The 12,848-nt window shown below is 40.7% G+C and overlaps 1 protein-coding gene across 1 annotated transcript; it reads right to left on the reverse strand.

Moving 5' to 3' along the window:
- Nucleotides 1-2,025: 2,025 nt before the first annotated feature.
- spaca6 (sperm acrosome associated 6) lies at nt 2,026-6,769 on the reverse strand. Its single transcript, XM_085421875.1, has 9 exons — nt 6,556-6,769; nt 6,379-6,465; nt 6,120-6,191; nt 5,870-5,893; nt 5,685-5,762; nt 5,092-5,195; nt 4,548-4,704; nt 2,263-2,443; nt 2,026-2,104 (listed from the first exon to the last, which is right to left on the reverse strand). The coding sequence occupies exons 1-9, from the start codon at nt 6,767-6,769 to the stop codon at nt 2,026-2,028; spliced, it is 996 nt and encodes a 331-aa protein (XP_085278001.1).
- Between the last annotated feature and the right edge of the window lie 6,079 nt (nt 6,770-12,848).

Here is a 12,848-nt window from a genome sequence, read left to right on the forward strand (position 1 = left end):
TTTTTGACTTTTCTGAGCCTGTCAAGTCCTTCTTTTGACCCATTTTGCCAAAGGAAAGGACATTGCCTAATAATTATGCACACCTGATATAGGGTGTTGATGTCATTAGACCACACCCCTTCTCATTACAGAGATGCACATCACCTAATATGCTTAATTGGTAGTAGGCTTTCGAGCCTATACAGCTTGGAGTAAGACAACATGCATGAAGAGGATGATGTGGACAAAATACTCATTTGCCTAATAATTCTGCACTCCCTGTAGGCTGAATTGGTTACATAATGCTAAATGACATCAGTTATACTGCCGTGGTCCTTCCTTGCTTGGCTAACCTGTCATTTCTTCTTTTGTTTTTTCTTCCACCTCTAGCTCTTTCTTTGCTTCCTGTATGTGTGTATATGTTTGTATGCATGTGTTCTTGTCTTTGTGCAGCATAGGGACCTTGAAGAAGTTCCTGCTCTTGAGCCACACATCTGCTGATAATCCACACTTGCTTTGATCTTGACGCCATCAAGGGTCACTTTAGTAGAGTGGCTGAGCTTCAGTCAACGCTGGATCGTTGATTAACAATAGCCATTGGAACCCTGCCTCATGCAAAGAATTGAATTTGTTCAAAGTTCAAAGAATTTAACTTGTCATGTTTTTCTGAGTGAAGGAAATTAATCCTCTGTCCTCTCTGTGTCCATCAAATCTGTGGAGAGTTTTAGAGAGAGCACTAAGGCTTTTGTAAATATTTTGGAAGGAACTATGGAGTTTTTTTGGGTTTTTTCCTAGGAATCGCCGCACCCACCGGGAGCTGGGACTATCACCACTGAGGAAATCACATCTTGTTGGAACTGTTGTGCACTTAGTTTTTTCACTGTAAATAAACTCACTGTAACTGTCCATAAAGTCGTGCGACTGGGTCCTGTTCCTCTGCCATTCAACAAACCTGATCTATACATTCTTGCGCAAACCATAATGACACACTTTGACATCAAAAGCTTTTGATTGGGGTTTTCAGATTTGAGGATTGGGCCCAGTATATGAGCGACTTTTGTAAAACAGTGTGTTTTGTAACAGAATTTCTTCATCATGTGATATGTAATGGGGGGGGGGGGGGGGGGGGGGTGATTTATCTTTTGCTGTTGTTTACGCAACCAAATATTTCTTGGCCCACAACAGTAATGTGACAGTGTGTCAATGTAATAGCAAAGTTCAATGCAAGTTCCTGCTGAATATATTTAAACATGTCAAGACTTACTACTTCTTGTGGTTTCATTCAGACTGACTGTAGTCGGTAGCTTGTTGCTACCTCTGTCTTTCTCTGTCCTCTCTGTTTCTGTGTTCTGCTTGTGGATGATGAAACAAAGGATTTTCCTTTTACCCTTTTGACTGCACGACTGTCTGGACAGAACTGAGTCCATCAGCCACTCAGAGTGTAATCATGGTCACAATGTCTACACATGACCTGTTTTACCTCATAACTTTTCCTTACAGTATTTCTCAACTCATACTAGATATCGGGTCCTTCTGTGTTGATAGTTAATAAATTCTGTCTTGGCAAAATGTTCTGTCAGGATGCCTCGACTGTGTAAATATTTTGCTCAGCTTCATCTCTCTGATTTTAAGCTCAGCTGCCTTCTGGAGTAGCCAAAGTATCTAACCCTAACCCTCAAAGTCAAAGTGCCCTTAAAGTACCTTAAAGTTACTCGCTAAGGTCAGTTTAAAGTGGTTCCTGCTTCATGACGAGTGATGAGGGCCATTTTTCTTCTTCATACAAGGACACACACACACACACACACACACACACACACACACACACACACACACACACACACACACACACACACACAAATATGAAAGCAAGCCCAGCTACTCTACACTATGGTAGTATAACGTTTACTCAGTACTACTACTAATAAAGAGGTGGATCCTGCCCTCTAGTGGTGGAAGGAGTGACACACATGTTGTCTGGACTATGACGTATCACTCTGCAGACTTGATGAAATGCCTTTGTTGCGTCACATACATCTTCCAAACACTCTAGAATAAACCTAAATCTTCAGCCTGATGTGTTTCTTCAGCATGACTTTGCTCTTGTATGGATAACCAATGCAGAACCCTGAAACAACCAAAGAAAAAGAAAAAAAAAACATGAATACCACCTCATTTGTGCGCCCTGGAGCATCATGTATTCATATGACAGGTGTGAATGTCTAAATGACTTTGCGGTTAAAATCTGTTAAAGCTGATACTGTGCAAATAATAGTTCTGTTTTACCCCAGGGAGAGACACAGCAGCAGCAGTAAAGCGGTTAAACAGGCGGCGAGAAGCGGTAACAATGAGGCGAGGAAGGAGCGGGGAGAGTCACCAGACGCGGGGAAAAACTGCCCTCCTGGGAGCAGAGACAGGTCAAATGTCTCCTGCAGCTCTGTGTGGCCTGCCACAATCTGGGGGGTCACTAAGACAGACACGAAGGGATGAAGACAGGGAATATAGAGGAGAACCGACGATGAATGAAGTGAAAGAGGTTGGTTGAGGAAGTCTGCAGTTTTAATTGTATTTGCTTAGTAGGAGTTTCCTCATTTATTAAGCACAAATACAGAGTTAGTTAGTCTTCTGTACACAGTAGTTGACATGTATCATTAGTGGGTTATAACCCACCAATTCAACAGTTGTATAATTTAAGAAAAAATGTGCTAACCCAGAAAACTAAAATAATTATTCAACTAATCATATAATGTTCAGGAGGTGAGATGCACATAATATTATACATATACATAATTACACATGCTAAGCTGTGTAAAAATGCATAATCATGAATGCTAATAGATGCATTCATATAGTCAAACAGTTATTTTTGTTCTTTCCTCCTTTCTAAAATCCCCTTTAACTCCACTTTTCAGTAAAACACAATCTGTACACAGGGAATTGTCTGCACAGGGCTCATTTACATTCTGATATATTCTTCCACATTTCTTTAAATGTGTTAACAACTTTGCTACCAAAGGCATACATCCAGCAGGCCTGATTTATTTCCCTGTAAGAAGAATTTGGCTATAAAAAGCAAGGGTATAGTCAAACTGGATGTGCTTTAGGTTAGTTAGTATTCAGTGTTAGTTATTAGTGCTTTAGATGGGTTAGCCTTTAGTTTAGTTAATATGTTCCTCTTTTGTTTTCATGCATATCACTCCCTCTTGACTCCAAACAGCCAGTGCTTGCTTTGCCAGCCAACAGCTGTATTAAGATACCTGCGGCAGCACGTCCTCGCAGCAACACACTTTCCAAATATATTTTATTTGCAAGGTCACTCAGTAGTAGTGGAATAGTGTTTAGAAACCTTGGGTTCATCATAATTATAATTTTATTTTACTGGATGTGAACATGTTTGGAAGCGCACCTGAGCAGTAGACTCAGAAATAACAAGCTTCTCAGCAGCTCAACAGTCCAGTCTCTTTTTATTCCCTTTTTCTTCAGTGGATTAGTGTGCTGGATCTACATTGCAGACTGGTTAGACAAACTGAAGAAAAATCAAACTAAGAAAAAATATTTTTTTTTGAGAAAACAAAACAGCTAGTGTTTTCAACTTAAATATTATATTTCAAAACTAAATCAACCTTCTAAGGAACAATTCTGCAACAGGCTAAACCCATTATCAGTGGGACCTTACAGCCCTCTGACCTGCTCAGCATCACAGACTGACACGCAACAATCCCTGAGAGAAACTCCTGGCTATATAGTTAATAACTTCTCTCATCCCAGGAAATAATACTTAAATACCAATAAATATTAAACTTATAGCAGTGCACAGTGTCTCAGTCAAACACAATGGTAAAAAGTTAAGTTTAAAAAAAAAAGTAGATATATTTATCTGTCATCTATTTATTTCTTAAACTTCAGGCTAAAGTCCCCCTCCTTCATACCACACTTCCAGGAAGGTCACCATAAAAAGCAGTCCCAAAGTGCCTGGACATGCACAGCACAATGGAAATATAAACACTGTGGAGTATGTTTGGAGGTCACAGGCCTCCCTGTGACACACAGTAGCCAGCTTATTTAGAAAGGTGCGTGGCTAATTTACAGTGATTTTCCAGAGGGTGCTAATTTTGGACAGAGAAGGCTTTCAATTAAATGCACTTACTGGAGACTTTAGAGACTTTCTAGCCAACTACTTAGAGTGTCTCTGAGTGCAATCAAGTGGTGAACAAGACAAACAGGAGCCAGCACTCACGTCTCTGGAAATTTATGGGAGAAGATTTGACTGGTGATGGCGAATTTAGAAACGAATATGAAAGTTCAATGTACCCTCAAAAACATTTTTAAGCTGTTCTTTCTCATTTAAAAAAAAAGTAAAACTACAATGTAAATAATATAATATCTTTAAAATAGTTTCAATACATGTCAAAGTTTGGACCTATTTACTTATTTCATCAAGTGTTCAAACATTTCTCTGGTACAAAGTAATGTTGCTTTAAATGTGAAGAAGTTTCCTTTTTCCTGGTACAAGGACTCTCCCCTTGATCAGTTAAAATTTCCAAATATCCTTCTAAAGTCAGCTGTTTTACCTGAGACATAGTAGTATACTCGGATAAAGGAGAGCTGGCCCGAGTACACCTCACACTGGTAGGTGCCCTGATGCTTCAAAGTCACTGAGGGGATGGAGTAGAGCCTGTCAACGCCCACAGTCACTTCTTTAAACTGATCCAATTGCTGCGTTTCAACCTGAAGGATTAAAATGTTCTCAGTTGTTGTCTGCTTCACACAAACAAACAACAAAGTGTTAATAATAACAGCTCAGTATTTTATATTTATTAAATCTGTTGTCACAAGAAGTCAACTCTGTTCATGTGGTTATAAATTTGCAAAAATTTGTAGGCAACTGAGCAAAATCACGCACTGACAAACACACCTGTTATTAGGAGACATCTTTAAGTCTGTAGTGCAGAGCTAACTGTCTTCCAGCTCCAGCCTCAAATTTCAAAGATTTGAAATCACGTTGCTCATTCCGTCTAACTCTAACTCGAGTAAGCTGGTGTGTGTATTTTGCAAAAATGTTGAACTGTTACTTTTAACAGTGACCCTGAATGATTCACCATATGCTGAGCGTACCTCCTCTGCGAACCTCCAGATCACTTCAATATCAGTTGGCAAGGCAAATGGCACGTCGCACCACATTCGAATCCTGCTGTTTTCCATAACTTTAATTTCTTCCACTGAAATAAACATATAGCCACCCACATGCACACAGACAAATGCACACACTCAGATAACATTCGCACAGGGGCAGCTCTTGCAGCCTGAGCTCTCCTTAATGATAATATTTAAGCCCAGTCTCAGAGGAGTCGAGTAAAAGTGATGATATGCTGAAGAGTGGCGGTGCTGTAAAGGCTTGATACGAATACCATGTGTGTGGGAGTCAACTGTCACCTTGCATAAAGAAACCAAGGACTTAAAGAGTACCTCGGGGGCTCTGTGCAAAAGATATAATGTGTGGAAATAAAACCTTTCCTCTGTCTCTCTTTCAAATCCTCACTTTTTGCTAAGAGCATTTCAAGGATCAAGAGTGGATGCTTATGGAGGTGAAAATAGGGCTATTTAAGCATATGTCACATCTGGATTAGTACTTATTTCTTTAGTTGGAAATTGTGACATAACAGAATCAGTGATGTGTTAGAGGTAATAATATGAATAACAGTGCTCACCTGGGCAGTCGAGAGGAAATTCACAGGAGTCGTACTGGCAGGTAACACAGTCGTACACTGCACCTGCACTCTGAAAACCTGATGGGTGAATGAAACCGATACTGATGCCATTATTATTTGGTTTCTAAAAGCAATGATTGTTATGTTGTAGAATCAAAAAAAAATACAATAAAATCAAGACAAACCACATGGAGGGATACATCCAGAGACTGTGAAGAGAATAAAAAACTTTGATTAATAAATATTACTGATACAGCATCCAGGAGTGAAAGCCAGTTAAAGCAAACCACCTTCTGGATCCTTCATGGTATTTTAAAGACTCTAAAAATGTAACTGGCATCTTAGAGAGAGTACAGAGATCACTGTAAGATGTGATGACCTAATATAAGTTATTATGGACAGAAAGATGGAGGAAAAGGGAAGTCCGTGGCTCACCTCTAGGCAGTTTGGAGGCAGCTGAGATGAAATTGTCTGCTGCTGTCTGCAACCTTTGCTCGTACACAGTGTCTGATAGATGGAGGGGAGGAGGAGGAGGAAGACAGAAATATTTGGCTCAATTCATACTGGGGAATTGTGTGGCTGGGGGCATCGTTTTTTGTTTTTTCTAACTTCTCTTTTTCTGACCTCACTTAGCAAATGTATTACTCTTTTATCGATGCAGCTATACAGTCTGCTTAAACAGGTGTTTAGCTACCGTTATTCAGCTTTTGGTCAAACTCTTTCAACAGCCGGAGGACCTCTGCATCCAGAATTTCCTTCAGTTGGATGTCATAGCCTTTACCTAAAAAAATCAAGAAATTACATATCACCTAGATTTTTACATGCTGTCACAAACTGTTCCTAAATTGGCAAAGAAGAAACTCTTTCGCACCTACTCTACCAGCTTCAATCACTGTCTCATTATTGTTGAATATGCGGTCCAGCTTCTCGAAGCAGGCGTCAACGTTTCTCACATTGTACTCGGTCAAAACGTGACCCCAGCACAGACGGAGACTGTCTTCCACATCCACAAAACACTGATAGCAGCTTTGAGACAGGCACAACAGCAGGCTCACACACACAAGCCGCAAAGCAGATGTCTGCATCTTTCAATGTGAGCTTTAAAAACTCAACTAATGTTTCTCTGTAGGTGTTTTGATTCAAATCCTGGTCTCATAGCGACTAAAAATGTGCAAATTCTAAGGTTTTTGTTTTCTTTTTTCTTCAGGGCTTGATGAATTAGAGCCCTGTATTTATGTTCACATCCCACACGGGGATAAAAGTAAAGTCTTGAAAGTGTATCACGCTCATCTTTTCTCGACACGACAGGAGAGCATCACAGACTCCTCTCTGTATTTCCCACCATTCTATTGTCTCTAGTCCCCATTTCCTGCTGCCTCAATGCACCAGTTTTACTGCAGAGCACAGAGATGAAGCGAGCCAAGGAGGGAGGTGGCGGCAGCGAGAGGGAGAGGGGCAGATGAAGATGGAGTTAAATGCTTGTGTACGTGTAGGGGATGGAGTGGGAAGGGTGCCGACGTGAAAACCCAAGAGAAATATATAATATGCGATAAATGAAAGTCTACCCGGCGGTGTGGGGTGGGGGTGGGGGGTGGACGGCGAGACGGAGAATGAGAAAAAGCCAAATATGAAAATAAAGAACAAAAGGGACAACAAAATCGATGGGGTAGCAGAGATAGAGAAGGAGTCAGTGCACATTATTGATGATGAAGTTTAGAAAAAATAGAATTGGTGAAAAACAAAAACGTGAGAGAAACAGAAACAAAGAAAAGACAAGAGGAGGTAAGGGAGGACACGCAAGTGACAGGCAGAGGCAGGCAGAGAGGGAGCGGGACTACAAATCAAGTCGACTGCCTCATCGCATCCTGTATCCCCCTCTCGTCTCCCATCCTCCTCATCCCCTCCACCACCACCCCTTCTCCCTTGTCCCTCACTCCTGGTGCATCTCCATGGCAACCAGACAGGGTGCCTAATACATGAACTTAATATATTTCCAGTGGCAGGGTGAGCTGGGTACTAATGCATTCATCTGTCTCCACACAGACAGGCCAATCAATATTAGGCAAGAGTGTGCTCCAGGACTGCCAAAGTCAGACAGCTAGTCAGATGGTTGGACATGGAAAATCCCAAATGAATGTGTGTGTGTGTATGTTTGAGGGCATTTAATTGTGTCTAGTGACAAGGACACTTTGATCATTTTTGCTGCTACATATCCAAACTCACTCAGAGCTTTCAAAATGTCTGGCTGTGAGAAAAGATGACTTTATGTATATGGAAGATTTGACACAACAAACAAACAAAACAAAAAAAAGAAGGAAATAGTGCAGGATCAGAGAATTCCCTAATCTCAGAGACTGTCTAGATAACATTAGGGGAAAGCTGGGATACAGTATATTTAGTGATTTTTTGTTCATTATCCAATAACATGTTTGATTTAAAAAAAAATAAAAAAATTTAAAAAAAAAGAAATACACAGAGTACGTTTTCACATTTTATTAACATACAATTGTTAAAAACAAACAGGCAAGTATGAAAACTTGTACATGATCAAAAACAAATGATGCCATAGATTTTTGAAGGTGTCATATATGGCGGGGTCACAACCCTTGGCTGTCTTCTTATTTTGCCCCCCAACTGGGGTCTGTAACACAAAGTCAGCCAGAAGGGTTGGCTCCCTGAGATGGTCTGTGCTGCAGGACAAGCAGCCGTTCTCTTCTTCAACCTGAAAAGTCTTGACGGTCACTTACAGATACTGAGATGCATGAAATCCAGAAGAAACAGTGACAGGTATCGCCTGTCACTTTTCTTGCACTTAAATTCCTTTTAAACATACCACTTTAACTCCAAGTGGTATCAAATATACTTTGTAGAAGAGACAGAGTGTATCATGTCGAATATAGTGCTAAAATGATCCCCTCCTCTACAGGATGTTGAAACTGAATGCAGCCCTGTTCCCGAGGACCTCACCTGTGACCTGCTTTGACCTCACAGGTTAAGGGTCTCAGGGACAGAGGGGCATACTGTAAAATTAAAATACACTGAGAAGGTGTAAAGACGGATCCAGTTATTATACAAAAATGCCAAAGCAGAGTTTCAAGCAGTTTAAACTCATTCGAGTTAAATGAGAGAACTGCAGAGTCACTGCACCGAGACAAAGAAATGACCTCATCTGACATTTGGATTCTGCGGCACCAACCGGTCTCCTGGTTTGCTGCAGATTAGAAGCAAAGCTGATCAGTTCAATTAAAACATAATCGGTGCATAATCATGACAGATTTATCCTTGTTTTATCCACGCTAATCTTTTTGTTCTGCAGTTCATCAAATCAGATATAAAGTAACATTTTTAACAGCAGGCACACATACTCTCAGAAACGCAGCCGCTGAGAGCTCATTGCGGAGGAGACACAATTAATTTAGAGGAAACAATTAATTATAAACTGTTGGTAAATGCCACAGGAGTTTTGAACATAATTTCTCAGCTAGCATGGACAAATTACAGTTTCTAATAGCTTTTCTGAGCCCACTGAGCTGAAGAGATTTTAAAAATCAATTTGTGCTCATGTAAAATACGTTACTAGACCATTTCACATGCTGGAACTTAACACACATACACTGAAATCTTAAAGTTGTCAAAGCTGACAAATAATTATTTAAATATGTAAGCATACTTTGCATAGGTCGCATTTTCTTTTTGTTCTCTAGTAACTGTGGCGATACGACTGTTAAATTTTCCACAACTCGCTGTAAAGAGGACTTCAGATTACTCCATCCAGTCTGAGACTTTTTCATTTCAAAGCATCTTTCAGGATCTCCGTGCAGTTCTTATCATTACGGCGTCGCACTGTGCTTTGTCTGTCCACTTCTGAACGCAGGGCAGCATGTGTCTTCTGACTTACCAGCAAAAGAGGAAATTAGTTTTCAAACATTATGAAGAAAAAAGAAGAACCCGAGCAGGACACAGGCGGCATGCAAATTATCAATCCACCTGTAGATGACATAACATTATTACACTGCTTGGTCACTTAAACTATGGTGATATCACTATAAAACACTTCAAAGAAATAAATAAATGTCATTGCGTAGAAGTATTAGAAGGCAACGCCACCCACTGGTAGACAGACAGAATGACTGGAGAAGACTGCATATGACCATACCTTAAAATCCAAAATAAAATGGAAATATTTGTATTTCATAGCTCATCTGTGGAGAAATAATGTTTCATCTTGTTTTAATACATTCGCATTAATTTGAATAAAATGAGACGCATTGTGTCCACATCAGTTTGCTGCATTAAACTGAACTCCATTAATGCATATTAATGCATCACGAAAAACCTACAGGTTAACTTTATAAACGTCAGGCCTTCACATTTTGGGACACATAGGTGCGATTTTTGAGGTTTTCTTTGTTAACAGTTGCAGCTGGGGCAGACCACAGGGAACAGCCGAAATGACTGGAATAACGGCAAAAGAGGTGGAAATGAACATTTGTTTAAATCTTGTCAGTATCCAGAGAACAAAACTCTGAGTTAATTACACAGCTCACAGAAATGATTATATCCAGGTTAATTAAAATGCGTGTCATTTTATTGCCTGTCATAACACTGAAATTCATTGACAGCTGTGAAGGGGAATAAATTAAAAAAGAGATGCACGAATGAGGTGCAAACAGAAAATGTGAATTAAAATGAAGGGCAACTTAGACACAAAATGCAGACATGACCTCGACAGCATGGAGCATGGATTCCAGATACTAATTGAAAGGCTATTCAGCATACGGCAACAAAGACAGAAGAGCAGAATAAATACCACAAATACAGGCACTTACAGGAGGGCTCTCATGCTTTTCCATGCACCATGTTTTATTACAGTCAAAGAGAAGAATGTGAAGTGAATTAGTGACGACAAAAGTTTCGTATTATAATGCATTTTAAAAGTGGCATAAAAAAATATCACTCTTACTCTACATTGAACTTGTGACATAAAATGCGTTTTTAAAAAAAGAAAAGAAAGAAATTCACCTTACACTCAGCCTCTTCTTTCCTTTTCTTCCCCCAGTCAGAGTGCTTCTGTGTTTCCTCTCAGCTCCCTCTATTTCTGATGGTCTCTGCCGGGGCCAGACAGGGAGCCCGGTGGCAGGTAGGTTACAGACAATAGTATTGATTCCATTATTCTTCTTCTCACTGCCTACCTGCCTGACTAACAGCAGCACCTATACAACACTTCACCTTTTGTCTCTGCAGGGCTGTTGTCACAAACACACAGAGCTGCAAACAAGGGGAAAATAAAGAAGAGAGAGGGGTGAAAAAAAAAGAAGAGAGCTCACTTGTGCGCTCACATTCACGTGTACACACCAACCCGCCTGGTGCACATACTATCCAACAGTTAAAAACGACACACACACAGACACACGCACATTTACCCTCCATGCTGCATAAGTGGTCTCCAGCCATCTCTTTTTCCTTTCCCTCTATCCAAGTCTCCTCTCCTCCTTTTCTCTCTCCTTCTTTTACACTCTCTGGTCGTCATCCTTCCATCTCCCTCTTTTTCCTCACACGTATTTCCGAGTCTCGTACAAACCCGGTAACCTCCCCAACACGCTCGCAGGCACACACGCACGCACGCACGCACGCACACGCTCGCACACACGCTCCAGTCTGCAAGCTCCATATATCTGTGTGAAAGTGTGAGTGAGGGAAGGAGAGAGGGAATGTGAGTGCCGCGAGTGCATGCAGGCGTATGTGTGTGTGTGTGTGTGTACGAGACAAACTCTGTGTGTGTATATGTGTGTATATGTGTGAGGGGGGGGGAGCAGGGAGGCTAGCAGAAAGTGGGGATGGAGGGGGAGGGTCAGAATCTCTAATAGGATGAGAATAGAGAGAAAATATGAAGCCCAGGAGTCTCATGAACCTGAGAGGCTGACATTACTGCCTCCTCATATGTGTACAGCAATCATACCGTCATCAAATTGATTACAGGATTTATGGTGTTGCTCCAACACTGCTGTAAATTGCAGCTGGAGTGACTTCAAACACACTAAATAAAGCCGTGGTGGAAAGCTCTGCTAATTGTAAAATGCGTCTTGATTATACAGCTTGACATCAGAGGTGAACAACATGCATTTAGCCATCCTGTACAGCCGAATTCATCCAAATGAATCTGAAATGTGGGGAGCTGCTTAAGGAGGAATGAGGAAATAACATTAAACCTGCACCCGTGTTGCATGCATAAGTAACAAAACTGCAACAGCTTTGCACGTACGGACAAATACAATCAATATTTCCACTCTTTGTTCAATCAGCTCACATCTCTTAAGGCAGTTTGATTCTAATATTTGAGCTCGTCTCCGGGAGGAAAGAGAGTTGCCATTGTGCTTGTTGGGTAACAGAATCATACAGCCCCCAGGGAAATTCAGAAATGAAAGTAAATCCAATTTGGACCCACTGATTGGCTGTCTCTTCAGCGAGAGCGAGCATAAACACTACACTTGATGGGTAAGCGTCATTAATGGCTCTAAAGTGTTCTGACCATGTTTTACAACAAAGCATATCACCAGTGCCTCACACATTTAGAGCAAATGGGGGTAAACTGACAACAAAAACACATTGCTTTTGGCCACAAAGTAGCTGCAGTGAGGAATTGATAAAAAACCTCAATGTAATGAAAAGCTAGTTAAGACCTTGGCAACTATAAAAATAAAATAGGCGAGGAGATAAAGAAAACAGCAGGAATAAATAGAAGCACACTGATTGCTTGTATCATTAGGTGAAAGTTTCAAAAGCCTTCTCACTAAAAAGCAAGAACTGACCAACAGCAAATGAAGTGAATCCATCTTCACCTTATTTCAAAAGGGATTTTTTCATAAATACAAAAAGCAGGAAAAAGAGCATTCATTAATAACACTTGGTTAATTAACCTGCATGCCTATAGGCTATATAGTAGTCTGTGTCACCTTCAGACTTTTAACATCCTCCTCCATAGCTGCAATCATACTGTAATGGCAAGACACATACATTTGCATAGAAACAGCACTACAGAACGTGTTTACACAATCTGCTGGGATTTGTGCATTCAGTGGTCGGCACAATTCCTCTGCACCGAATGCGAGTTCCTCGTCTTGTGCAGCACATATAATCCACCTAATCCCGCTTTAATGTCACACA

The sequence above is a fragment of the Rhamphochromis longiceps genome, linkage group LG11 (assembly GCF_057381845.1).
Source record: "Rhamphochromis longiceps isolate RC_006_pf linkage group LG11, R_longiceps_female_GT1.1, whole genome shotgun sequence".
NCBI classification, from domain to species: Eukaryota; Metazoa; Chordata; class Actinopteri; order Cichliformes; family Cichlidae; genus Rhamphochromis; species Rhamphochromis longiceps.